Source organism: Lampris incognitus, chromosome 1, assembly GCF_029633865.1.
Source record: "Lampris incognitus isolate fLamInc1 chromosome 1, fLamInc1.hap2, whole genome shotgun sequence".
NCBI lineage: Eukaryota > Metazoa > Chordata > Actinopteri > Lampriformes > Lampridae > Lampris > Lampris incognitus.
In genome coordinates, this window is record NC_079211.1 from 125348010 (window position 1) to 125374306 (window position 26297).

The 26297-nt window shown below is 43.0% G+C and overlaps 2 protein-coding genes across 6 annotated transcripts in view; both read left to right on the top strand.

The window, feature by feature from the left end:
- The window catches only part of morc2 (MORC family CW-type zinc finger 2), a 30545-nt gene extending 8892 nt beyond the window's left edge, over positions 1-21653 (top strand). Inside the window, exons 14-28 of one of the 4 annotated variants that reach the window (XM_056285561.1) lie at positions 5125-5265; positions 11760-11914; positions 12393-12521; positions 12624-12729; positions 12866-12998; positions 13117-13203; positions 13997-14242; positions 14425-14673; positions 18770-18943; positions 19325-19382; positions 19483-19621; positions 19737-19904; positions 20058-20151; positions 20257-20445; positions 20613-21653. In XM_056285561.1, coding sequence (XP_056141536.1) covers positions 5125-5265; positions 11760-11914; positions 12393-12521; positions 12624-12729; positions 12866-12998; positions 13117-13203; positions 13997-14242; positions 14425-14673; positions 18770-18943; positions 19325-19382; positions 19483-19621; positions 19737-19904; positions 20058-20151; positions 20257-20445; positions 20613-20681 — 2137 coding nt within the window. In that variant the 3' untranslated portion in view covers positions 20682-21653. Of the gene's footprint in view, positions 1-5124; positions 5266-11759; positions 11915-12392; positions 12522-12623; positions 12730-12865; positions 12999-13116; positions 13204-13996; positions 14243-14424; positions 14674-18769; positions 18944-19324; positions 19383-19482; positions 19622-19736; positions 19905-20057; positions 20152-20256; positions 20446-20612 lie in introns of those variants that run through there. The other 3 variants (XM_056285568.1, XR_008810683.1, XM_056285575.1) reach the window with 3 other exon arrangements.
- Positions 21654-21928: 275 nt separating this feature from the next.
- Positions 21929-26297, top strand: part of LOC130121697 (acyl-CoA dehydrogenase family member 11-like) — a 39333-nt gene continuing 34964 nt past the window's right edge. The window contains exon 1 of one of the 2 annotated variants that reach the window (XM_056290567.1): positions 21929-21940. The gene's annotated coding sequence lies outside the window, so the exon portion shown is untranslated. Of the gene's footprint in view, positions 21941-22155; positions 22193-26297 lie in introns of those variants that run through there. The other variant, XM_056290559.1, reaches the window with a different exon arrangement.

Genomic DNA, 26297 nt, shown 5'->3' on the forward strand with positions numbered 1-26297 from the left:
CACCGTTTGTTGTTTGACTGGTGCTTTTTTAATGACGTTATCTTGTTGTGCCACTTCTGCAGTGGTTTAATGGCACATTTGACCTGACCGTGATCATTTTGCATAATCATTAGAATCATTTCTATTCATTTGTATAAAAACAGCTGGATGAAACTAACAGAAATGTCATCTTTCCATCAGTATTTCCACGTCGTTTTCCACCATTTGTTGTTTGACTGGTGCTCTTTTAATGACGTCATCTTGTTGCGCCCCTGGCACATGAGTGGTGAATTAGTGCCAACAAACTGTTTTCTTGAGACGCTTAGTCTATAATATTCGACGACTGTATTTCGACGAGCATCTGTTGACATTAACATCATGGCCAAACACCACAGTTGTTGGCACATTTTTGGTTTTAAGCCAAATGAAAAAGGAGAGCCCAATAACTTGGAGGAGGCGATTTGTCAGATTTGCAGCAAAAAGGGGGCAGTCAAAAGCGCTAATACCACAAATTAAAAAAACTATCTACGGATCCACCACCCCTGCGGTTCCATCCAGGAAATTGGCTGTTCCTAAAGCTTTCGGACGAGTGTCTAAATATAAACGTGACAGTAACAGATGGTGCACAGTAATAGACAGTGTAACGCTGTATATAGCCGAAGAAACGCAGCCGTTTGATAGGTTGAAAAACCAGCATTTAAAGAAATGCTTTAAAGTTTGATAAGCAGTACGAATTACTAGGAAAAACATACATCTCCAAAACTGCAACCCCCAATTTATACAACCAAGTGAAGGATGACATTATCAAGGATTTAAAAGAAATTGACTTTTACTCAGCCACTACAGACACGTGGTCAAGCTCAAGTATGACCCCATACATGAGTTTAACAATACATTACCTCACCACTGACTGGACTCCACAGTCGAAGTGTTTAGAAACAAGATATACACCAGAGAACCACACAGCTGATACACTTGCAAAATGCCTTCAGTCTGCTTAGGCAGATTGGGCATTAGATGAGCAGAACATGTCCTGCATAACCACAGATAATGGTTCTAACATTGTGGCTGCAATAGGCAGACTTGGTTTGCCATGGCTAAATTGCTTTGGCCATAATCTCCATTTAGCTGTCACAAATGCCATAGGAAGTGAGAAGGAATGCACAGCTCACACCTTGGGATTGTGTAGAAGTCTGGTCAACACTTCCAACCTCAGCTGGTTAAAGAAAGACCTGAGAAAGGCACAGACTGAGGCCAATCTTCCCCAACACAGTCTAATTCTGGTGAGTTATTCATTTATTTATTTATTTAAAACATTTATATAGGTCAATTTGTAAACAGTAATTTTATTCATAATTTTACATTATTTATCATTTACACTTGAAATCTGGGCATGAGCAGTGATTTCTCTCTATTAGATGCTGTAGAAAATGTTTTGAAATTGAAAGCATAAATGTTAGGTCATTGTCATGTAATGTTGGTATAATGAACAAAAGCCTAGACAAATGTTTTATCTTTCCTGTAGGATGTCTCTACATGATGGGGTACCAAGCAAAAATTGGTAGAGAGAGTGCACCTGAACCCGACCTGGCAGGATACATCTTTCTTGGAATCCATCAATGCAGCACTGAACCCGGTGGCTGATTTTACTGATATTCTATCAGGGGAAAAGTATGTGACTGTGTCCTTTGTGAAGCCTATGCTGGACCTTCTAAAGGGAGAGCTCTTATCCCCAGACTCCAAGGACACCACACTCACAGCAAACATCACGAAAAAATGTGCTGTGTTCTTGATGAAAAGTACAATGCAACGCCACTTTAAGAGCTCCTGAGAAAGGCCACTCTCCTCAATCCAAGGTATAGGGGCAACATCGGGGATGAAGTGGTCGTGGATGATACTAAAGACCAGCTTTTAAGGGAGATGATGGAGATGAGCGAGGAAGGAGGCAACAGTGACAGGTGGGGACTGTAACAGAGCTGTGGCAGAAGATGATGGATCTGCATCACCTGTACCCAAGAAGAAGAGGCTGTGCGACCTGTTGCAGAACACTACTGCTACTACTACTTTTGGCTGCTCCTGTTAGGGGTCGCCACAGCGGCTCATCCGTTTCCATTTCTTCCTGTCCTCTGCATCTTCCTCTGTCATGCCAGCCACCTGCATGTCCTCCCTCACCACATCCATAAACCTCCTCTTTGGCCTTCCTCTTTTCCTCTTGCCTGGTAGCTCCATATTCAGCATCCTTCTCCCAGTATACCCAGCATCTCTCCTCCATGCATGTCCAAGCCATCTCAATCTTGCCACTCTTGCTTTGTCTCCAAACCGTCCAACCTGAGCTGTCCCTCTAATATGATCGTTCCTAAGCCTATCCTTCTTTGTCACTCCCAATGAAAATCTTACCATCTTCAACTCTGCCACCTCCACCTCCTGTCTTTTCATCAGTACCACTGTCTCCAAATCATATAACATAGCTGGTCTCACAACATCTTGTAAACCTCCCCTTTAACTCTTGCTGGTACCCTTCTGTCACAAATCACTCCTGACACTCTTCTCCACCTACTCCACCCTGCCTGCACTCTCTTCTTCACCTCTCTTTTGCACTCCCCGTTACTTTGGACAGTTGACCCCAAGTATTTAAACTCATACGCCTTTGCATTGATAACCTGTATTTACGACCTGTTGCAGAACAGAAGAACCCAAATTGCTAACCAGGCTGTGCCAAAAACACTGCGGGCTGATGCTAAACTGAGACAGTACCTGCAGGAAGAGACTGGATCTCTTGGTGGATCTCTGATGTGGTGGTGCGACAACCAAGCAAGGTTCCCTTTGATGGCCAAGTTAGCAAGAAAGTACATGTGCATTTGTGCAACAAGTACCGCCTCTGAGAGAATGTTCAGTACAGCTGGCAACATTGTGACCCCAGTGAGATGTTGCTTTAAGCCAAATAAGGTCAACATGTTGGTGTTCCTTGCCTGAAATCTACCTAACCAGTGAGGAGTATGACTGGTTGTGGTTGCCAAGGATATGGCCTGTTTTGGCCATAGTACATTGTTTATTTTGATTATTGGTACCTTCCATTTTCACTAATTTCTTTGTATATTTCAATAATGTGCTTTGTAAATTTAAGTTATTTATGTCATATCTACCATGTGCAATTTTTGTTTACAAAGTCTAAAAGGCAAACAGAAATTTAATTATTTATTCATGTTCAGTGTTCGGTTCAGTATTCAGTGCCAATAAATGGCTCTTGTTCTTCATAAGATATATTTGTATTATTAAACTATTATTAGGCTTATACTGAAATAGTGGCATAAAATGATCAGAAAAAGACAAGGGTGTGCGGGTAGCATAGTGGTCTATTCCACTGCCTGCCAACACGGGGATCGGACACAATTGGCCGTGTCTGCGGGTAGGAAGCCAGATGTGGGTATGCGTCCTGGTCGCTCCACTAGCACCTCCTGTGGTCGGTCGGGGCGCCTGTTTGGGTGGGGGATAGCATGATCCTCCCACACGCTATGTCCCCCTGGTGAAACTCCTCACTGTCAGGTGAAAAGAAACGGCTGGCGACTCCACATGTATTGAAGGAAGCATGTGGTATTCTGCAGCCCTCCCCGGATTGGCAGAGGGGGTGGAGCAGCGACCGGGACGGCTCAGAAAATAGGGTAATTGGCCAAGTACAATTGGGGAGAAAAAAAAAGGGGGGGGGGCAAAAAAAAAGAACAATTAAATTGTTAATCGCGATTATTTGTATGACAATCATCAATTAAAATTTCATGATCGTGACAGCCCTATGTATATGTTAGCATGTCTGTTAGAAAACGACTGACACTAAAATTAACATTTTAACAACTATAATATTATTTTTAAACAATTTAAACTTCAGAGAGACATGGTCGAACTTGAAAAGCAAAATTGAAAAAGTGAAAATATTACCTGAAAACAAAACAGAAAACACATATTGCTAATCTAACAAACATAACAAGGTCTATAAAACATGAAATGTAAAAAAAAGTATTGAAAATAAATATTGAAACGGTCCCAAACAACGACCAGAGCTTAAAAACTACTAGGACGACCATCATGGTTTTTAAACTGTATTCTGTCAAGATAAATACCCAATTGAGATAATGCATTGCATATGTTGGTATGTCTGTTACGAAACGACTGACACCAAAATTAACATTTTAACGACCTTAATTCTGTTTTTCAAACAATTTATAATCACTGCTGTCTAATGCCTGTAAATACTGCAATGCCTTGGTGGTAGTCGTGGTGCATCTGAAACGGCGGCTGTACCCAGACATGTTGGCAATGATAAAAAATCAAGTTTAGACTATTCCTCTGTACTGAAGGACGCTAGTGTGTTTCTAGGACAGAGCAATGAACTTTGTGAAGGAAATGACGCAACCAACACGTCATAAATAGTGACATGATGCGCAAATTACAAGCTGTCTTTTTAACCACTTATGGTGGTTTTAGGTAGATCTTATAACTTTTTTTGTGCAATTGATCTAAAACTAATTTTAATGCAAATATATACAATTTTAGGCACATTCAGGGTGCAGCAGGTCTGTATCTTTTTTTTCCACGAAGTTATTAAACTTTGAAAATCCAAAACCGTCAAAATGAAGGCCTTTCTAGTGTTAACATCATGACCATTTAAGTTTTTCAAGTTTTCTTCCAACTTGACAGTTTGAGTTGACATACATTAATTACTTTGACAGAATACGTGATCTGTGGGCTTGACAATGTCTACTTTTACAAACACAGGTGTGATAAAGATTTCAGTTACTGTAATGGGTCAGGAACAATGTGGGCCGAGGACTGAAAATATCGTTGGTCCAGCCACAGATTTTGAGGAAAGCAGTTACCCAAAACAACCAAGCTCCTTCTCCATAGGGTGTTTATTTGTTGCTCAGAAAGAGGCACACTCTTAAAAGATTAAAGTCACTGTAGCTACAATCAATAAGTCTGCATTTTCAGAATTTATGTGGTGGACATGTTTATACCTTTGCCATACTCATTACGATTCAGAAGTCTTTATTGTTGATAGCCAACACAATGTAAAAGAAGACAAAGTGCTTGGCAGAAGTTATCTTGGGACTGTATATTTGTGCTCTGAGTTTCATATTCTCTCTCCCTCTTCAGAGCATTAAAGGAGCCCAAAGAACTGAGTTTTACATTCGGGGTGAATATCGAACAGCGGGACCTGGACGGGATGTTTGTGTATAACTGCTCTCGTCTCATCAAGATGTATGAGAAGACGGGGCCACAGCTGGAGGGAGGCATGTGAGTAAAACACAGAGAGCTTCACAGACATTTCTTTCTTATCCATACGACATATCTAATAGTAGAAACGGCAACAACCGAATATCTGGAGCAAATATCTGCATTTTGCATCCAATTTGCTGTACTCCCATTGATTTTAACTCTGCTTTGACACCAAACAATTTTGGCCTTTTGAATGTGAGATCTCTTAATGATAAGGTCTTTATCATTAATGATTTTATTGTTTCTAATAATCTGGACTTTTTTATGATTACTAAGACATAGGTGTCCCCAGGGGACACTGTTCCCCTGATTGAGGCTAGGCCCCCTAATTTTGCATATCTTCATATTCCCAATCCCTCTGGAGAAACGAGTGGCCTAGCTGTTTTTTATAAGTTGGGTCTAAAGTGCCATCCTGTTACTTTTGGTAATTTTATCTCCTTTGAGGTTTTGTTTTTTTAATCACTGGCCCTCTCCCTTTACTCTGCATCTTAATTCATACCCCCCCCCCCAATTCAGTTGAGGTTCAACGTTAATGTTTTATTGTGGGTCAGAAATCTGCTTGCCCAAAGTCAGTTTTTAACTTGCCCCTATACATATTGTTTTATTTATTAGCTGTTATCAAATAACAAGACTATAGTTAATTGTCATGTTTAATCATTATTTAAGTAAATGGAACATAACAAAGACACAGTGTGTCATAGATGCGTAGCAACAAACATTCTTGCATATTGAAAATAGTGTGACCCATCCGTCTGTCCTTCTCCCCAGAGATGGACTAATTAACTGTGAGCGATAGAGCGAGTGAGCTTAACAGTGTGTAAATGAGTGAGTGAGTGAAAGAACAGGCTATAGCACTTGCTTCGCATCTAAAAACCTAATGAAACCATACAAACACAAATATTAATTACAGCAATGTGCTCTCTGCCCTACTGACAGCCATCTTTATACAATACACTCCGCGTTGAAATTGCAAGTGCTGGCCCCTCAATGCTAATGTATAGCAGTTTCCATAATATTTCAACTGAAAGGTTGCTCCGCCAATCTGTTTTAATGTGCTTCATGGCACTGAAGCCACGCTCACAGGCAGCGGCAGATAGTGGGAGCAGGAGGATCAGCTCAACCACCATCAGCAGGTTGGGGAAGCACTGAAGGCTATCAGGGTCTGTTAAAAAGTCGGTCCGTTCCTTGCTTTAATGGACCTGGGGCAGCGCTTTGATCACCACTTTTGCACTTGGCCACTCCTGGTGCCTCGCCTGACCCCTGTCACAGCCCACCCTATCCAGTATCCTAGCAAAGTGGTCTGTGATGACATGGAGAAGGTCTGCTCTATAACTGGCCAGGTCTGCCTCCTCTGCGGACCACTCCCTCAGGTCCAACAAACTTGCAGCTAACTGAAGAATCTTGTCACTAACAAACTTGCAACTACCTGATGAATCTTGTCACTCTCCAGGTCCTTGAAACGGCTTCTCATGCTTTTGAGGACTGCGTCAAGGAGTTGGCTGTTCAATCTATCAACATAAAATGTAATTTTAAATATTTTGTTTTAAAGGCAGGGACAATGTGCAATTCAAACATTTCAGGCAGTGAACACGATTGAGTGAGCCCTTTTAGGAACAACAGACTAATTGAACTATATCAACCAATGCTCTTATTTTCCCTTCTTCCATTTGTAACCTGTCGAATCTATCCCTGCTCTCCTGGCTAAAGCTCTGGAGCTGCACTACATGGAAGTGGCCCTCTGCGGATTCTTTTTAAAAAAAAATTTTTTTTTTACTTTATCCAGCCAGTTACCCTATTCTTCCGATTGTCCCAGTTGCTGTTGCACCCCCTCTGCCGATCCGGGGAGGGCTGCAAACTACCACGTCTCCTCCAATACGTGTGGAGTCGCTAGCCGCTTCTTTTCACCTGACAGTGAGGCGTTTCGCCAGGGGGACATAGCACATGGGAGGATCACACTATTCCCCCCAGTTCCCCCTCCCCCCTGAACAGGCACCCCGACCGACCAGAGGAGGCGCTAGTGCAACGACCAGGACACACACCAACATCCGTCTTCCCACCCACAGACATGGCCACTTGTGTCTCTAGGGACGCCCAACCAAGCTGGAGGCAACATGGGGATTCAAACCAGCGATCCTCATGTTAGTAGGCAACAGAATAGACCGCTACACTACCCAGATGCCCCCCTCTGCGGATTTTCAAGAAAGCCTTCAAAATTCTCTCCAGCTGCTGAGTACATGCTTTTGAGCATGAGCAGTGAAATCTCAAAGGCTTGTAAGGCCTTGGGGAGTGTAACATTGTCCTCCTGAAGCTTCAGGCTTAGACCGCAAAGAATAACCATGTCACTCATACTAAGATTACACTATACTAATCACTCAAAACAATACAGATGGGAAAAAAAACACGAGAAATACTGACCAGCTCAAAACTTTTAGGATATCCTGTACCAGAACCATAAACAGGAGGTGGCTGTAGTCCTTCAAGATCTAGACACACTGCTGCACTGGAAGATCTGGAAAAAGCGCACACGTCACAGTTGTTCAATAATGAGAATATAACCCAGTAATGCAAATGTAAATTGAAAAATAGGTGACTCTTTGCCACAACAATCACTTGCCTGGTTTCAATGGTGTTTTCCATATGTGCCAACACCACATCATAGTTCTTCATGAGGGTCTGAAGAGTTCTGTCTATATGCAGGAGCCATCTTGTTCCCCCCAGATTGATCGGCTTCTAGATCTTATGCTGGAGGATCCAACTTAGCGCTTTGAGCTCTCTCCAGGCTTTGGGCGAATCATGGTACTGTTTGTAGAGGCCTTTGGGGAGCTCAGTCACCTGTATGAAGAGAAGGATAAATTAGTATAGGCAATAAAACATTGCTGGGTTAAACATACATTAATTTCGAATTAACTCATGCAGTCACACTTACTTTCTTCATTCTGTCATCCCTGTTTATGGCGTCCATGGCTGCCAATTCTAGTCCATGGGTAAAGCACTGGATGTTAATGAGGTGGGGGACTTCTTCTTGGAGTAGGGTAGAGACCCCACAAAATACAAAATCAACTTTTTCTGTGTTTAATAATTTACGTGAGTACCATGTATATATGGTGTTGTTAATTGCCCATTACCTTTTAATGGTTGTGATGTAGTCGAATGATGAGCTAGTCATAACACCAGTTGTAAAATAATCAGTTTGATTATTAACAATTTTTTTTCTGGAAAACACAAAATGCTAAACCCATAGAAAATGAACTACGAGTGCAAGGTTTGACTGACAGAATGACAAATAGCATAACATTAGATAGATACTTGCCTTTGACGAGTCATGTCAGTGTGGTACTGCATACCCAGGTCAATCCCATTCTTCTGTTGGAGCAATTGTACTGGAGTACGCCGTGAACGGCTGCATGTTTTTTTTAAACATGATACGCTGTGGTGATCAGTTTAGCAATTACCTGACTTCCCTCAGCATTCATGTTTCATACAAGCACCCAGCAAGGCCCCGGAGGAGGGGTTGTCGGCACCCCTCTTAGCTGCCATGCAGGTCAGATGCTGTCAGCTCGTTATGGCACTCCAGTGATGTTTTTCGAAACCTGATGTGCCTTTGAAAAATTACCCCGTTTTGTCCACCTTGCTGTCAAATTTCCAGCATACTATGCAATACATAGTTGGAATTTCACCCACATCCTCAAATGCAATCCAACTAAACTCCTGTTTCCAGGATAATTGAAATACTCTCTTGCGCTTAAGTTAATAAATTTTGTCCTTATCCGCTGCCATTTTCTCGTGAGTGACAAGTCTTACAGCCACACATCACATTACAAGCCTACTCAGTTCTTGATTGGCCAATGGCGCATGCCAATATTCTCCGATGCGTGCAAGGGGAGGGGGCTATACTGTGTGCCAGTGAATGAGAACATAATTTATGATATGATGATGATTGAAAAAAATGATTGAAACATTTTTTTTTTTTTGGGCAAGTGGTTAAAGTGAGTTACTAGATTTACTAACCTGGCGTGGCATTTTACTTGCCCTGGGCAATCAGACAATCCTTATTGTTGAACCATGGTTTTATCTCTGAGTTTTCTATTGTCATGCCAAAATATGACAGGGTGCGTATTCTTGGTGATTTTAATATTCATGTGTTGTTCTTCCCATTCTCTGACTTCACATTTTTTGGATCTTATAGACTCTTTTAACCTCTTTCAATCTGTTAAAGGGGCCACACTTTCCAAAGGTCACATCTTGGACCTTGTTCTCTCATCTGGTTTCTCTATCGAGTCTCTTAATCAGGTGGATATGCTTGTAACTGACCATGAAGCGGTCATTTTCAAAGTTCCACTACAGCTCGCTATTCCTTGTCACTATCCTAAAACACGCTCTCGCATTCTCAATGCTGGCTCTGCAGTTAAATTCTGTGATGCTTTTAATTCATCCTCCTTTAATCCCTCTATATCCCCCCTCAATCCAGATGCACTGTTAAATTCATTCAATGGTCAGTGCCTATCCATCCTCGACCAAATTACACCATTTAAAACTAGGGAACAAAAATCAAATAACCTTCCCTGGCTTAACGATCACACTCGTGCCCTTAACTCGTGCCCTTAGAAGATTGTAGAAAATCAGAACGACAATGGAAAGTCAACAAGTTTGAATTAGCACATAACACCCTTAGAAACCAAATGTTAATTTACCAGAAGGCAGTTAAGCATTCGAGATCAGCGTACTTCTCTGAAGTGATATCAAAAAATAACTACAATCCTAAAGTTCTCTTTTGGGTAATTGATTCTGTTATTAATGGTCCCTCCACTCCTTTTTTTTTAACCTGATGTTGAGTTGTCTGAAAACTTTCTTGCTTATTTTGTAAATAAGTTGGAAAATATCAAGTCCCAATTCCAGCCTGGCTCTTGCATTCGTTCCATTCCCCATGTTAATTCTGCCTCTTTTACCCAGTTTCAACCAATTTCAGTGTTAGAGAGTACAGTCTCCAACATGAACTCCTCCTGCATCTTAGACATCATTCCAACCAAGCTGCTCAAGGAGGTATTTTCAACTGTTAGCCCCGTTATTCTGCAAATTCTATCTCCAAATTGTCTTTTTTATCGAAGGAGAGAGTAATTTCATCTCAGTTATTTTCTTTTATGAACACTAATAGTGTTTTTAACAGTTTTCAGTCTGGTTTGAGAGCACTTCATAGTACTGAGACAGCTCTTGTTAAGGTCACTAATGATCTACGGCTGACTGCAGACAGAGGTGATCGCTTGATTTTAGTTCTTTTAGACTGAAGTGCTGCCTTTGACACAGTCGATCACAGCATCCTCTTACATCACTTAGAGACTTGATTACGCTCTTACCTCACCAATAGTACCTTTTCTGTTGTTCTGGGTAACTCTACTTCCTCGATGGCTCAGTTGAGTTGTGATGTCCCTCAAGGTTCAGCTCTTGGCCCCCTTCTGTTTACTATATACATCCTGCCCCTTGGCCATGTCATTCAAAATCACAATGTGTTTTACCATTTTTATGCTGACGACAGTTATACATGCCACTAAAACCCACAGATCCTAGCACCCTAGCAAATCTCACAACTTGCCTCTCTGACATGAAATCTTGGATATCTGAAAATTTTCTTAAATTTAATGATAAGTCTGAGGTCATTCTGTTCAGTCCCCCAAATTCCATCAGCCCATTTCATACTAATCTTGGTGGTCTGTCAGGTAGTCTTAAGCAGGCTGCTAGGAATCTTGGGGGTAATATCCGATGCTAACCTTGGTTTTGATAATCAAATCAAACATGTTGTTCAGTCATGCTTTCTCCAGCTCAAGGTAATCTCCAAAATTAGGTCATTTTTATTAATTGCCAATCTGCAAAAAGTTTTACATGCTTTTATCTATTTCCTGCTTGACTATTGTAACGCACTTTATTCGGGTATCAGCAAGGGCTCCCTCCACCATCTGCAGTTGGTGCAAAATGCTGCTGCTCGACTAATTACCGGAAAAAAGAGGCATGACCATATCAGTCCTGTGCTTGCCTCCTACACTGGCTCCCTATATTTCGAATTGATTTTAAAATTTTATTCCTCACTTTTAAGGCCTTAAACGGTCTCGCTCCTACATACATTTCTGATTTATTGTCTTGGTATACGCCCTTTCAACCATGAAGATCCACAGATGGAGCCCTGCTGATTATTCCTAGGTCTTGGTTTGTCACAAAGGGTGATTTGGCTTTTGCTGTTAGAGCCCCCACACTATAGAACTCCCTTCCTATTGAACTAAGACAGACCATGTCTCTAGCTTCTTTTAAATTGCTTCTTAAAACTTTTCTTTTTGTGAAAGCTTTTACAAATGTTTGATATGTTTTTATTTATTCATACTGGGTTTTTTCTTTGTAAAACACCTTGTAACCTTGCTTTAGAAAAGTGCTATGTAAATAGTTATTATTGTTGTTATTTCTGGACCATGCATAAATGTCAACCAAATCTGGAAAAAAAATTTTTTTTAAAACGGATTGTGTTTCAGGGCCTGTGGAGGTGTGGTAGGAGTTGTTGATGTACCATATCTAGTTCTAGAGCCTACTCACAACAAACAAGACTTTGCAGATGCTAAGGAGTATCGACATCTTCTGAAATCTATGGGGGAGCATCTTGCTCAGTACTGGAAGGACAGTAACATAGGTGAGCTTTGTTGGTATGGTATTTACCCTTTAAATGTCATTTAGTTGTATTTCTAAAGAATTTAGATTTGCTGGATGAGCTTTATGCATTATTGCGGAAGTCGTTAAATATTTGACAAGGCATTTGGATGAAGCACCTCTATCCAGCACAACTGTTAAAACCACCCTGTTATTGAAGCCAGTCCCACGTCAAATTTCTAACAAAGCTTTAACCTTGATGTGAAATAGATTTCTTCAGAAATTCATACAGGAAGGTAAGGAGAAAGAGGGAAAGGTCAAGGGTTGTGCTTGAAGGGAAATCTAAGTTTAAGTTCTAAGTTAAGAAGTAAGTTGAGAATTGTAAGTACCAGCAATATGACCCAAGTTTTCCAGTATAATTTCCAAATTTTGATTTAATGTAACTTCTCCTTCATGGATAAAAATGCTACAAGTGCATGTATTCCTGCTCACGAGTTGAATGTTGTGCATTTAATGTGCAGCTCAGAAGGGAATAGTGAAGTTTTGGGATGAGTTTGGCTACCTGTCTGCAAGCTGGGCTGCACCACCTTCATCAGAGCAGAGATACAAGAGACGGCGTGCCATGGAGATACCACTTACCATACAATGTGGTGAGTTACAGATATCTGAAAGCACACAAACATAGGTGCATACGTTTTTGCTCATTAAATTTACACTCTTGCTATGTTTTCACTCTTTGTCTTTGTTTCTAGATAAGTGTTTAAAGTGGAGAACATTGCCATTCCAAATGGATGCAGTGGACAAACGTTATCCAGACAGCTGGATGTGTCTGATGAACCCTGACAGCACCCAGGACAGGTATACTCACACCACAGTTTGGATGGATGTTGGGGGGGGTTAACCCTTTTTAGTTTGTCTGTGTTACTTTGTGTTTGCATAATTTTCCTACATATACATTGATAATATCTGTTTGTGTCTGTGCACTGCATGTTAGGTGTGATGCTCCAGAGCAGAAACAGAATCTGCCATGTGGTGTTCTCAAAAAAGACAAACAAACAGCTGAAGACAAACAGAGAGAACTCTCGGAGAAAATCAAACAGCAGCAGGAGAAACTAGTGTCCCTGCAGGTATAGCTCTCTTCTATACCTGCTCTCTTCTATAGCTCTCTTTCTGTGTTTCTCTCTGTGTTTCTCTCCCCTCTGAGGATATAAGGATGTGTAAAGAGTGTATTTCCCCCCTCTTCAGAAAACCAGCACAATAAAGTCTGCAGCAGATGTGAAGAAGCTACCACTGGAGGTCAGCATGAAGCCAACCACAGAGCGCGCTCCTCAGGTACACAAAACTTCTGACCCTATCAGTGACAGTGGGCTCATTTCAGGTCTGAGATGAATATTATTTTCAAATAACCTACTTCAGTTTGTTTCTTAAAACAACTTCTTGGGGGTGTCCATGTAGCATAGCAGTCTATTCCATTGCCTACCAACACAGGGATTGCCGGTTCAAATCCCCGTGTTACCTCCGGCTTGGTCGGGTGTCCCTACAGACACAATTGGCCGTGTCTGCGGATGGGAAGCTGGATGTGGGTATGTGTCCTGGTCGCAGTACTAGCGCTGCCTCTGGTTGGTCGGGACACCTGTTCAGGGGGGAGGGGGAACTGGGGGGAATAGTGTGATCCTCCCATGCGCTACGTCCCCCTGGCGAAACTCCTCACTGTCAGGTGAAAAGAAGCAGCTGGCAACTCCACATGTATCGAAGGAGGCGTGTGGTAGTCTGCAGCCCTCCCCGGATCGGCAGAGGGGGTGGAGCAATGACCGGGACAGCTCAGTAGAGTGGGGTAATTGGCCAGATACAATTGGGGAGAAAAGGGGGGGGGCAACTTCTTAAAATACACATTTTGTAGGCTTTAATGTTATTAGATATATCCTACTTTTTTCAAAGAAATATTTTGCGATCTTTTGGCCTGTTTTGAATGTCTTTTAGTTTTATCTACTTTTTATAAATCTATTCATTTTATGAAATGTATTTGATCATTTTATGAATCTGTCTCCATCTCTCTTTCTCTCACTCTCTTTCTACCTGGTGTGTCTATATTGTTGGTGTCTCTCTTCCCTCTTTGTCATCCAAGGCAACCCGGTCCTCTGAGAGGACCTCAACACGTCCCCGCTCTCCGCCTCTCCCATCTCATCTCAAAAATCCCCTCGGCGTTTCCCCAGCCCGCACCACTACTCAGCGCCCTACTCGGACACCTGCCCCCCCACCTCCTGCTTCCAAAGTTGAGCACTCCAGAGTTAGAGCAGCTGCGAAGCCTTCTCCGCCTTCTGCAAAGCCTGCATCCAAAACCCCAGCCAAACCACCCAGCCGCAGCTTGCGGGTAAGTTAAGATTTTTAAGATTAGACATTTCATGTGGTACCACGCAGAAGTTTAGCTGTCACTCTGCTTTTGGCAGAGCTTGGCTCTTTAGGTGGAAAAACGTATAGTTTGTACCCACTGTTGTACTATGTGTTAGAGTGATGTGTAGATTTGCAATAGGGCTGTCTCCTGTACCATTATAGACACCAGCCAAAGCTTCTCCTGCCAAGCAAACACCTGCTAACCAACGCAAGAGAATAATAGAGGAGGAGGAGGAGGACAGTGAGCAAGAGGAGGAAGAAGAAGAGGAGGAGGAGGAGCAGGATGAAAGCGAGGAAGAGAGTGAAGAAGAGGAACCACAGGTCAAAAAGTCTAAGATGGCTTCAGCAGCTGGTAACCGTGGCAAAGTAGTGGAGAAGGTTCCCCCTCCCAAACGTGGAAAGGTGGCAGAGGTACATGCACACAGTAATTGTAAACTGGAAGTAGACTGTTCCATTAAGTGTTTCTTCCTCACATATAGTAAGAGCCTTACAGAGAAAGAGTCATATAAGAGAAGGTTCTGGTTAGATTCAGTCCCAGACTAGCAGGGTTGCATGTTGGTTACATAGAACATCTCAACCACTACATTAACGCAACAATACACACAGTAAAATAATAATAATAATAATCTTTATTTTTGACACACAGCTGGTCCAAAGCGTAAAAGCAACAATACAATAAAAAAAAAGAAGTAAAACTGCACCTGTTTAATCCATGAAAAAATTTTGTGATTCAGGCTCTGCTTTGTTGTATTTATTTATTATTTATTTATTTTTCACAGCAGTGTATATTACAAAATTTATATCAAAACAAAAACAATTTCATTTTCCTCTGCCGTTTAGGTTTTTTGTTTTTTTTACTTAAAAGAGAAAGTAAAAATTTTAAAAATATATGAAAATACGCAAACTTTAAGAACTTTATACAATTTGGGAGAGGTAAAGTGTGTACATAAGAGTCTATACGGGAGAGAAGTGATATGAGGATTCTCAGTTTGTGGTAGGGAGAGTGTGAAGGTTCCCAATGAGTGGTAGGGAATAGAAGTGTGAGGATAGAGAGAGGGTGTATTAAAATGTCATTAATTCAATATCTCCACAAAATCTTGCCGTAAGGGCCTTACATATATTTGACCCACTTGGTCCAGAAATTAACAAACTTATTTTTCCGAAGGCAGAGGGAAAAGTAATCTTTTCCATAACATAAACATCCTTTACTATACCTATCCACTCCTGTATTGTGGGGGGTTCAGGAAGTAACCAACACCTTGTGAGCGCTTTGTTACCAGCGGATGTCAAAATACCAAATAAATATTCATCGGGCCACCCTGCTTTGTTGTCATTTTAATTGAGAACAGAAAAACATTGCAGAACCTTTTTCTCATAGAAAGATACGAGACAATAGACAAGGTGAATAACATTGATGTTTGAGATAATTACCAGGTCATTAAGGGTGGGTATCGTTAAGATTTTAATGGTACTACTACTCTTACAGATACTGCTCATCGAGCCGGTACGTTAACGGTACTCTTATTGGTTCTTTTTGCTAATTTTTTTTTAAGAGAAAAAACAAAAAACAAAACAAAGAGCATAAGTAACATTCCTTTATTTTCTCATGTCTGGACAGAGCAGTATTTTTAATCATTAATCCATGTTTGTATAATTTAGTTAACTCAGTGTGGGCTCTAGGCTGCTAGCATACATAACATACCTGAGGTGGATGGGGCAACGAGAGATGAACTACGAGCTAGGCAGTTAAAAACTGCATTTCTCCACCTGTATTTGATAAACTTTCGCGAGATGTTTCGAAAGATTGCTTGTGTTTCCACCCTTACATGCAAAAGAGTTGTTGCACTTGTGGCAACGAGCATTATCAGCATCGACTCTAAAATATAACCAGACTTTTGACTGTTAAGTTCTCTCTACTATTGTCACTAAGAAAGGGCTCTGTGGGTCTGTGTGCATGTGTGTGTGCTGGCCCCGCCCTTAGTTCACACATACGACAGGCTCCGAGAGAGAGAGATCTCTCTTCTGGATTGAGAATAGCGAAAATGCATCATAGACAAATTTAATCTTATTGCAAATTAGAAAAGGAGTTAGTGAGATAAAAGGTGCAAGATAAAACATTTATGTAGCCTAAATAAGTAGGAAATTGATTTTCTCAATTTCTCCAATACTGATAGCAGAACCAATAATGTCAGAGCTCTTAAATACTACAGTCTTTAATAATTTAGCACCGGTGCCTGTTTAATACCAGGTTTCAATACCCATCCCTATTTCAAATTATCTGTTATTTTCTTCCTGGGTAGTGCTGTGCTGTGTTTTTGGATAGGCACTAAGATTGTCCTTGTTGTGAAGCTGCATATTCAGATAAGTAATTTGCTCACCTTCCAATCTGTAGATGCAGCCATTGACTGTCATACACTGATTAGCCAAAACTTTAAAACTACCTGCCTAATATTGTGTACGTCCCCCTCGTCCCACCAAAACAGCTCTGACCCGTCGAGACATGGGCTCCACAAGACACCTGAAGGTGTCCTCAGGTATCTAGCACCAAGACTTTAGCAGCAGATCCATGTTTTTCCAGAACATCCCACAGATGCTTGATCAGATTGAGATCTGGGGAATTTGGGGGCCAAGGCAACACCTTGAACTCTTTGTCATGTTCCTCAAACCATTCCTGTACAATTTTTGTAGTGTGGCAGGGTGCATTATCCTGCTGAAAGAGGCCACTGTCATCAGGGAATACCGTTGCCATGAAGGGGTGTACCTGGTCTGCAACAATATTTAGGTGGGTGGCACGTGTCAAAGAAACATTCACATGAATGCCAGGACCCAAAGTTTACCAGCCAAACATTGCCCAGAGCATCACACTACCTGTACCGGCTTGCCTTCTTCCCATAGTGCATCCTGATGCCATCTCTTCCCCAGGTAAACGACGCACATGCACCCCACCCACACATGATGTTAAAAGAATACGTGATTCATCAGACCAGGCCACCTTCTTCCATTTCTCCATGGTCCAGTTCGGACGCCTGCGTGCCCATTGTAGGCACTTTTTTCAGTGGATGGTCTGCGGCTACGCAGCTCCATATGCAATAAGCTGCGATGCGCTGTGTGTCCTGAAATTTTTCAGCAATTTGAGCTACAGTAGCTCTTCTTTGGGATTGGACCAGACGGGCTAGCCTTCGTTCTCCACACACATATCAGTGTGTCTTGGGTGCCTATGACCCTGTCGCTGGTTCAGCAGTTGGCCTTCCTTGGACCTCTTTTGGTAGCTATTGACCACTGCATACTGGAAACACCCCACAAGACCTGCTGTTTTGGAGATGCTCTGATCCAGTCGTCTAGCCGTCACAATTTGGCCCCTTTCAAAATAATTCAGATCCTTACACTTGCCCGTTTTTCCTGCTTCTAACACATCAACTTCAAGAACTGGCTGTTCGGGCGTCCAGGTAGCATAGCAGTCTATTCCGTTGCCTACCATTATGGAGATCTCCGGTTCGAATTCCCATATTACCTCCGGCTTGGTTCAGCATCCCTACCGACACAATTGGCCGTGTCTGCAGGTGGGAAGCTGGATGTGGGTATGTGTCCTGGTTGCTGCACTAGCACCTCCTCTGGTCGGTCAGAGCACCTGTTCGGGGGGGAGGGGGAACTGGGGGGAATGGCGTGAGCCTCCCACACGCTACGTGCCCCTGGCGAAACTCCTCACTGTCACATGAAAAGAAGCGGCTGGCAACCCCACATGTATCAGAGGAGGCATGTGGTAGTCTGCAGCCCTCCCCGGATCAGGCAGAGGGGGTGGAGCAGGGACTGGGATGGCTCGGAAGAGTGGAGTAATTGGCCAAGTAAAATTGGGAGAAAGGGGGGGGGGGATAAAAAAAAAGAACTGACTGTTCACTTGCTGATTAATATATCCAACTCCTTGACAGGTGCCTTTGTAATGAGATAAACAATGTTATTCACTTACTTGTCAGTGGTTTTAATGTTTTGTCTGATTGGTGTATATGCTCTCTCCTCCTTATTGACCTCATGCTGATACATCATAAGCTGAGGATCATAAGCTCAGCTGGTATAAATCTGAAACAAAGATGTATTCATCAAAAACAACTTCTAACACAAATACATATTTTAGCTCTGGTTGATCATAAAACTTTTACTTTAGATGCAATTTGTTTTATCTAACCTTTTGTTAGATAAGTACTATTGATATCAAAAGGAACTCAATAGGGCATTTCTCCCAACTTTTTCATTCGCACCATTACAATGACAGCAAATTCTGCTCTGCAGTTTTTGTTTTCTTTCAACCATGCTTGGCAAGGGCATTTGTGGTACCAAAAAACAGGCACACAATGAGAGCATCCTTTTTATTCTTCTACCGAGATGGGCTATAAGGATAAAGTTGTGTAAAAAAAAAATCCAGGAGGGTGCGATCTTCATGAGCCTTATCCACCAGTAATAATTGTTTTTGATGAAGAAATAGGAATAGGTTCATCACCATAGATTTCCCTAGATGGATTACTGCAGCTCCAATCAGAGCACGTCTGTGCTGTTGACCTTGCAGGTCAGCACACCACCACAGCCTGAGAAGAAGAGTGTGACCACTCCTACTGCACGGCAGCCCCCCACCACTCCCTCCTCTGCCCCCAAAGCCAGCCCTATGCAACAGCATGGGGCAAAGGCCAAGGTAGAATCTACCAGGTCCCTTTTTCTACTAACTCTGAACAGAGTCTGGCTGATCCTACACTCACACCTTCTAAATAAGATTGAAGGGGGTTTTTCTCATCTGACCTAGATTCACTTTTGTTGAGATAAACTTGGTGTCTTCAAAGTGTCTTCTACCGATCCTTCCTTTGAATAGAAGCAGTTGGTAGAATCAACTCTCTAATGTATACTTGGTATAGAGCATGTCATTCTCACCCACTTACTCATAACGACACTAAGCCTTTCACCTCTTTTAATCACTAGGAACCATTCTGTTTTTCTTGCCTTCCTGACCTGTTTAGTGAAAAGAGTGTGATGTCTTTTATTTAATTGTAAGTAGTGGTGTTGATTATTTTTCTTTTAGGCAGCTGATAAGGCTCCAGAGCAGGATCCAGAGAGGGACACCAAACTTGCTCAGAAAGGTAAGATAAAGATCATGTGCTTTTAAGCCATATGCACAACTAACATGTCATTGAGCTGTATTACAAAAATGAAAACCATGAGTAAATTCCTTTTCCACAGATAAGGGTCTACTGGTAGAGGTACGTGTGAATAAGGAGTGGTACACAGGCAAAGTGATTGCTGTGGAGACCAATAAACAGAGTGTTCGTTGGAAAGTGAAGTTTGATTATGTGCCCAGATCCACCCCGAAAGACCGCTGGTAAGTTCCTGTGTGGTTGCATATATATTCTGCCCTCATATTCATGCACTCAGCAGATAATGTGTGTTTCCATGCTTAATTGTTAATGTCCTAATTGTGTGTGTTGTTTGTAAAGGGTGTTCAAGGGTAGTGATGAGGTGCGATTGATGCGCCCACCATCTCCAATCTCTCAGGTCCCCGACACCCAGCAGGGGACGGAGAAGGGATCAGCCCCTATGGAGCCAGACACTACTCAGCCAGGTACCAGTCGAGAGGTAACCGACAACCTGGTCACCATGATGAGGTAAGTTGATGCCATCACTACCCATTACTTTTTGCCAGCATTGCTATATATAGGTTATCAAGCTCTGGGTAGCATCTATACGTAGTTTAATAGAAAGTAGCTGATGTTGATCCTGCAGTATGCCATGGTTACCTGTGCTGTCGGTCTCTACAGGACAATGCTGCGCTACTTCTTCCCTCCTGATTTTCGAATTCCAAAAGACGATGTCAACAGCATGACAGCAGAGGAACTTGTGGCCTTTCCTCTGGTGAGACATAACTTAAAGGTTTTAGATGTGTGTCTGTGCTTGTCTCCCAGTTCCCTAGTAATTGAACGTCTTATGATGTATTTTGTTGTGCTCCCCTTTCTTCAGAAAGAGTATTTCCAGCAGTACGAACTGGGTCTTCAGTCCCTTTGTAACTCATACCAGAGCAGAGCTGATGCTAAGGCCAAAGCTGTGGAGGAGAAGAACAGCAATGCTGAGATCAAACTGAAGGAGGCAGATGAGAAACTACAGAAACTGCGAACCAATATTGTAGCGCTTCTGCAGAAAGTACAGGAGGTAAACCCCCCTCACTGGCTTATTGTTTTAACCTTAAGTTTTGCTTTATAGCAAATGTAATCCACATTTTGTTACTGTGTAAAAGTGCTTCATGCAGGTAGTGTTTATTTTAATAGGTGTCTAAAAAACACACATAATGGAAACTAGTATTGCTTTCGTTCTTCCAGGATATTGACATCAACACAGATGATGAGCTAGATGCCTACATAGAAGACCTTCTCACCAAGGGAGATTAAAGAACATGGAAATAAGCAGGGCAAGGAGACAAATACATGCGCCGGGCAAACTTGGCTGTGGTTAATACGCTCATCTGAGGAGATCCTCAAAGTTTATCCTGCCGGTTGTTGGATTGGACTAGTTTCTGAATTTGTCTTTTTGTTCCAGTGTTTTAGTTGATGCCAGCATGCTCTGTGAGTTGGGCAGATTATACACATTGGTCCTTTTGAAGCTAGCCTTTCTGGTTGTAGCCTCGGTTTGCCTTTTTTGTTCTCTAATATACTCACTTGCATATGTTAATCTATGTTTAAAACCATCGTATCCTGATTGACTGTCAAAATGTTTCTCTTGTAGTTTTTTTTTATCAGTATATGCTACCTTTTAAAGTGGGCCACTAATGCTTTTACATTTTCTAGAAATCCTGAGTGATTTACAATTATTCCTCCTTTTGATCCATGATCAGCTGAGAATTTAAATGGCACAAAAGTCATTTATTCAAGACCTGTTTAACTTGACATGTTTGTCTTCCTCAATTCAGCCTGTATTCAATGCATTCACTTTGTATGCGCTAAATGCAAATTGCGTTTTCCGTCTTACCTTCCTGTGTCCTGGTCCTGCTTAGAGATAACTGCAAGTCTACGTACGCCGTAATTGGGCATACATAACAGACACAAGCAGGAACTACTTACTGCGTTTTATCAGTATAGTTATTTCTCTTAAATCTCTCCTGCCATATGGTATTACTGTTTCTGTTGTTTATTTGGGGATTTAAGAAAAAGACTGTCCCATTCAAACGGTAAAGTTTTGTTCATAATTGTTCCGTCTCCTGTGTTCCTTCCTTCAAACAGATTTTTAACATGTTATGGAAAAGTTTTATGAAAAAGGTGCATGTGTTTTCAGTCTTTTTGTTCTGATTAGAAAAAACGATGCGATATTTTTGACAAATCTTTCCATGGAACAATAAAACGGGTTCAATAACCACTCTGAGGTGACCGATGAATAGGTGTGTTGGGAGTTTGATTTGGATTTCTGAGTTTTCATCAATTGATGTGCTGATTTGCATACTGTACGTGTGGCCTATGTGTTTTACAGCTGTGTAAAAGTCATAAAGGTCACCCTGTTTGAACATTAGCGTTAAAACTTGCAACAACAACAAAAAATTAAGTGATTCACCGCATAATAACAAAAAAATTTCAATAAAATATGAAGTTTCCTGAGGGCTTTTACTTTGAAAGCGAAGATTTCGTTTCTTCAGAAGGAAAACACTGGTCTTCGTAAGGTAATATTTCCGTTTTAGTATTTCTTTGAAACTTGTCTGACTTAAAACCCCATTAAATTGGTGGTTTAGTGAAACCGAACAATTAATCAAAATTAATGGCTTCAAGGGGCGCCTACGTAGCCGAAATGTTACAACGCATAGCCACATCGTCGCAACCGTCGCTAGTTCGAATTCAGCCGGTGACCTTTGTTGTATGTCATATCCCCCCATCTCCCATTTCCTGTTTGCCTCCTCACTCGCTGTCCAGTGAAGGTAAATAAAAAAAAAACAGCTTCAGACGGTCTTACAGCTGCTCTTGTGCATACTGAGCGACGTCGTAATGTTTTGCATATCGTTATTAAGATATAAATCCAATTCGGTAATTGCTCTCCCAATTCTGGTATATTCACCGTGTGTGTGTGTGTGTGTGTGTGTGTGTGTGTGTGTGTGTGTGTGTGTGTGTGTGTGTGTGTGACACAACAGGGACTGTTCAATGAACTTTGACCTAAATGTGCTGATCACAAGGATTCATACATTTAAACTCTTCAGTTTCCTCCTAAATAGTGGGAGTGTTGCAGTCGGTAGGCTACAACTACAGTAGGTGTCCAAAATCTAGATTTTATTTATGCTGTTTTAGCAGGGCCGTTTCTGAATATTTTGGGGCCCTAAGTACTGTCTTACATTGCCCCCAACCCAAACCACTGTCATTTTAATATACGTGAATGAAAATGAATTATTAATTATTAATAAAGCTTTTAATTAACACAGCACAATATTAAAAAAAACTGTAAAAGGCAGTGGTGCCGGCAGCCGTAATCCTCTATGCATCGTGCGCTATTAGCCAGTGATGTTAACACCAATCATCGGCCTTCAAATGGCAAAAAAAACCCGAAAACGAACAAAATCATTAAAAAAAATACGCACTGTGCGTACAGGATTACGGCTGCCGGCACCACTGGAAAAGGCTCTGGAAATTGTTGGGCTGTCTTGGCTGACGCCTCTTCAGTGTCGCGTGGAGGCCAGGGACAGTACCTGTGGGGTGGCAGACTGGGGTGGTGGTCCCCATATTTAAAAAAGGGGACCAGATGGTGTGCTCCAATTATCGGTGCATCACATTGTTCAGCCTCCCTGGGAAAGTCTACTCTGGGGTGCTGGAAAGGAGGCTCCAACCGACTGCCGAACCTCGGATCCAGGAGGAACAATGCGGATTCTGTCCTGGCCGTAGAACAACAGGCCAACTCTTTACCCTTGCGGAAGTGCTAAGGGAGGCATGGGAGTTTGACCAGCCAGTCTACATGTGTTTTGTGGACTTGGAGAAGGCTTACGATCGTGTACCCCGGGGCACTTCTGTAGGGCAGTGTTTCTCAACCGGGGGTCCGCGGACCCCTAGTGGTCCGTGGTGTAATTGCAAGGGGTCCGTGAAAATAAAATATCTTTAAAAAAAAGATCCTATGACATTTATAGAAATAGGATTATTTAACTCAAATGTGACTGAGACCTTTATCTACCTAAACTATAAAGGGTAACAGGACTTTTTTCTCTAATTACATCTGTTTCACAAGTGTAATTTATTGTATTTTAATAAGAGATCTCGCTCCCGTTTGCATTGTTAAAAGTTACTGCATAAAAATTCTGTTGTTACATATATCTGAAAGTTACTGAATACATATTCTGTTTTGTTACATATATCTGAAAGTTACTGCATAAGAATTCTGTTTTGTTAACTATATCTAAGTTACAACTGAAAGCTCTTATTTTTGCCCCAAAGAGTGAATAAATGCTATAATGCAATTTAAAATGCAGTTTCTACTGTTTCTATCAAATTGCAACCCCCCTCCCCCAAGATCAGGTGGAGGGGTCCTCAGGGTAGATCAAAAATACGCAGGGGGTCCAGGACCCCAAAAAGGTTGAGAACCACTGCTGTAGGGGGTACTGTGGGAGTATCGGGTACCGGCAATTGCTCCAAGCCATCCGGTCCTTGTATAACCAAAGTGAGAGCTGTGTCCGCATTCTCGGCACAAAGTCGAACACGTTTTCGGTGGGTGTCGGACTCCGCCAAGGTTGTCCCTTGTCTCCGATTCTGTTTGTGATATTCATGGACAGGATCTCAAGCCGCAGCCAAGGCGAGGAGCGTGTCCGTTTTGGAAACCTCAGAATTGCATCTCTGCTCTTCGCAGATGATGTGGTTTTGTTGGCTTCATCAGAACACGACCTCTGGCGCGCACTGGGGCTGTTTGCAGCGGAGTGTGAAATGGCTTGGATGAGACTCAGCACCTCCAAGTTTGAGGCCATGGTTCTCTAGCGGAAAATGGTGGATTGCTGCCTCCGGTTTGGGGATGAGTTGTTGCCTCAAGTATGTTACGGGTCTCAGATGGCACGCTACTGCCAGCTGTTGGAATTTAGGTGGTGCTGCTTTGCCGGCTGTGTATCGCTGTAGGGGCGTTCTGTCCCGGATGTTGTTGTACCCCGGATGTTGTTGTGCTCTGAGCCAGATAAAAGGAGTATGTCAGCACTCATGACTCGTCTCGTCATTTAACACCTAAACATGGTGTCAGAAGTGGGATAAATGATAGCGACGCTTACCCTTTTCTCCCAAGGGGACGTGAATATTAGTTTCCCAGTTTAAGTGTGGTAAAGTTAAAGTTTGCGATGTTATGTTGAAATAACAGACAAAACCGGAACTGTCTTTGGAGCCGAACCTACTCTATTTAATCAATATACCGAACTGACCATCAAGCAAACAGGTGACGTAAACACAACACTGAAATTAACGTAAAGCAATGCACTGTTGTAAAAGTCCCAGATGCAACATCCCCCCCCCTTCCCATAACCTAGGAGTGGTACTCGGTCTCAAAGTCACGCAGGTGCCCGGGCCTGCTGCGTGCCCTGACCCGGCAGGCCTCAGGTGCAGCAACTACTGGCGGTGGCCCCACTGCGTCAGGCTGGGCTGGAGGGGCTGGTGTTGCTGCGGCATCGAACCGTGCAGCCAGCACACTAAGTCTCCAGCCAGGGGGGGCCTGCACCTTATGCAGGCGGCTAGCATGCCAGCGAGTGCTGTCGGCAAGCCTGAATGAAGCTAGGCTAAGCTGTTGGCTGACATGAACAGGGTCCGACCAGAACGACTGGAGCTTGTTGTCACGGTCCAAGACGGCGATGGCAGATGGTCTGGCATGTTGGGCCCTGTCGAAGTGATTCTTCATCAGGTGTTGGCATGTGGCAAGTGTGTGTTGAACTGTGGGACGGGCCTGAGCCGCTGTAGGGCGGAGCGTGTCCAGAGGTAGTTGGAGCTCCCGCCCCAGCATGAGGGAAGCTGGGGAGACTACTGTGGTGGCGTGTCGGGTGGCCCGGTAATGGAGCAACATCTGGAGGAGGCTGGTGGTTAGCATGCACCCTTGTGCCAGGTGGGCCCTTATTCCATTTTTCAGTGATTGATTCAGCCGTTCCACCCACCATTCGCAGCAGGGTTGTAAAAGGCTGTGCAGATGTGGCGGGTCCCCTTCCTCGCCAGATAGGAGGACAGCTCGTGGGAGACCATTTGGGGACCGTTGTCGGTCGTGATCCTCTTGGGCAGGCCCCAACATGCGAACAGGGCGTCGAGAATGTTGATCAATGCCTTGGCTGTGACTGAGCCCACGGGTGTCACCTTAGGCCACTTACAGTGGCGGTCCTAGACGATGAGGAAGCGCTGGTGATGCGGTACCCCATGCAGCTCGCCGCAGACATCAAGTTGCAGGTGCTCCCAGGGTTGGGACGGCCAGTCCAACGGCTGCATGGGCGGGGGTGGGGCTGGGGCCCTGGTCTTACCACTGAGGAGACAGGCAGCGCAGTTGTTACAGGCATGCTTCCTCTTCTTTCATTGACATGTATACCTCTTCTCGGTTCTCTTTCAGGTATGTGTGTCCTGGTTGGTTCAGATCTTTCAGTGGTTGTTGTGTGATGGGAGACCCTCTGAGGCCCTCGTACAGGCTGTGGTACTGTACTCTCCAGTCCTCTCCTTACTGGTATTCTCAGCCAGTATGTTGGTTCATCATCCGATGAGTCACTGCTTGGGTTCCATTCACTCTCTTTCCTTGTGTTTGGTTGACTGTTCCTTGTTCTCTGTCGGGGCTGTGGTTCTCTGGATGGAGCAGGTAGGTGTCTGGGTAAGTTCCTCTTTCTTCCAGATGTGGATGTCAGTGACTATCGGGGTAAGTCGACTGGTAGTTCATTGACAAGGTGGAGCAGGTTGCGGTGTAGTGTTCGTACTCTGTGCCCGTCTGTTTCTGAGGCCACTTTGTAGACTGGTCCATCAGCAATCCGCTCCTTCACCACATGAACTTTGTTTTCCCAGTAGGATCTTAGCTTCCCCTTGCCCTCCTCTCTCACTCAGATTACGCAC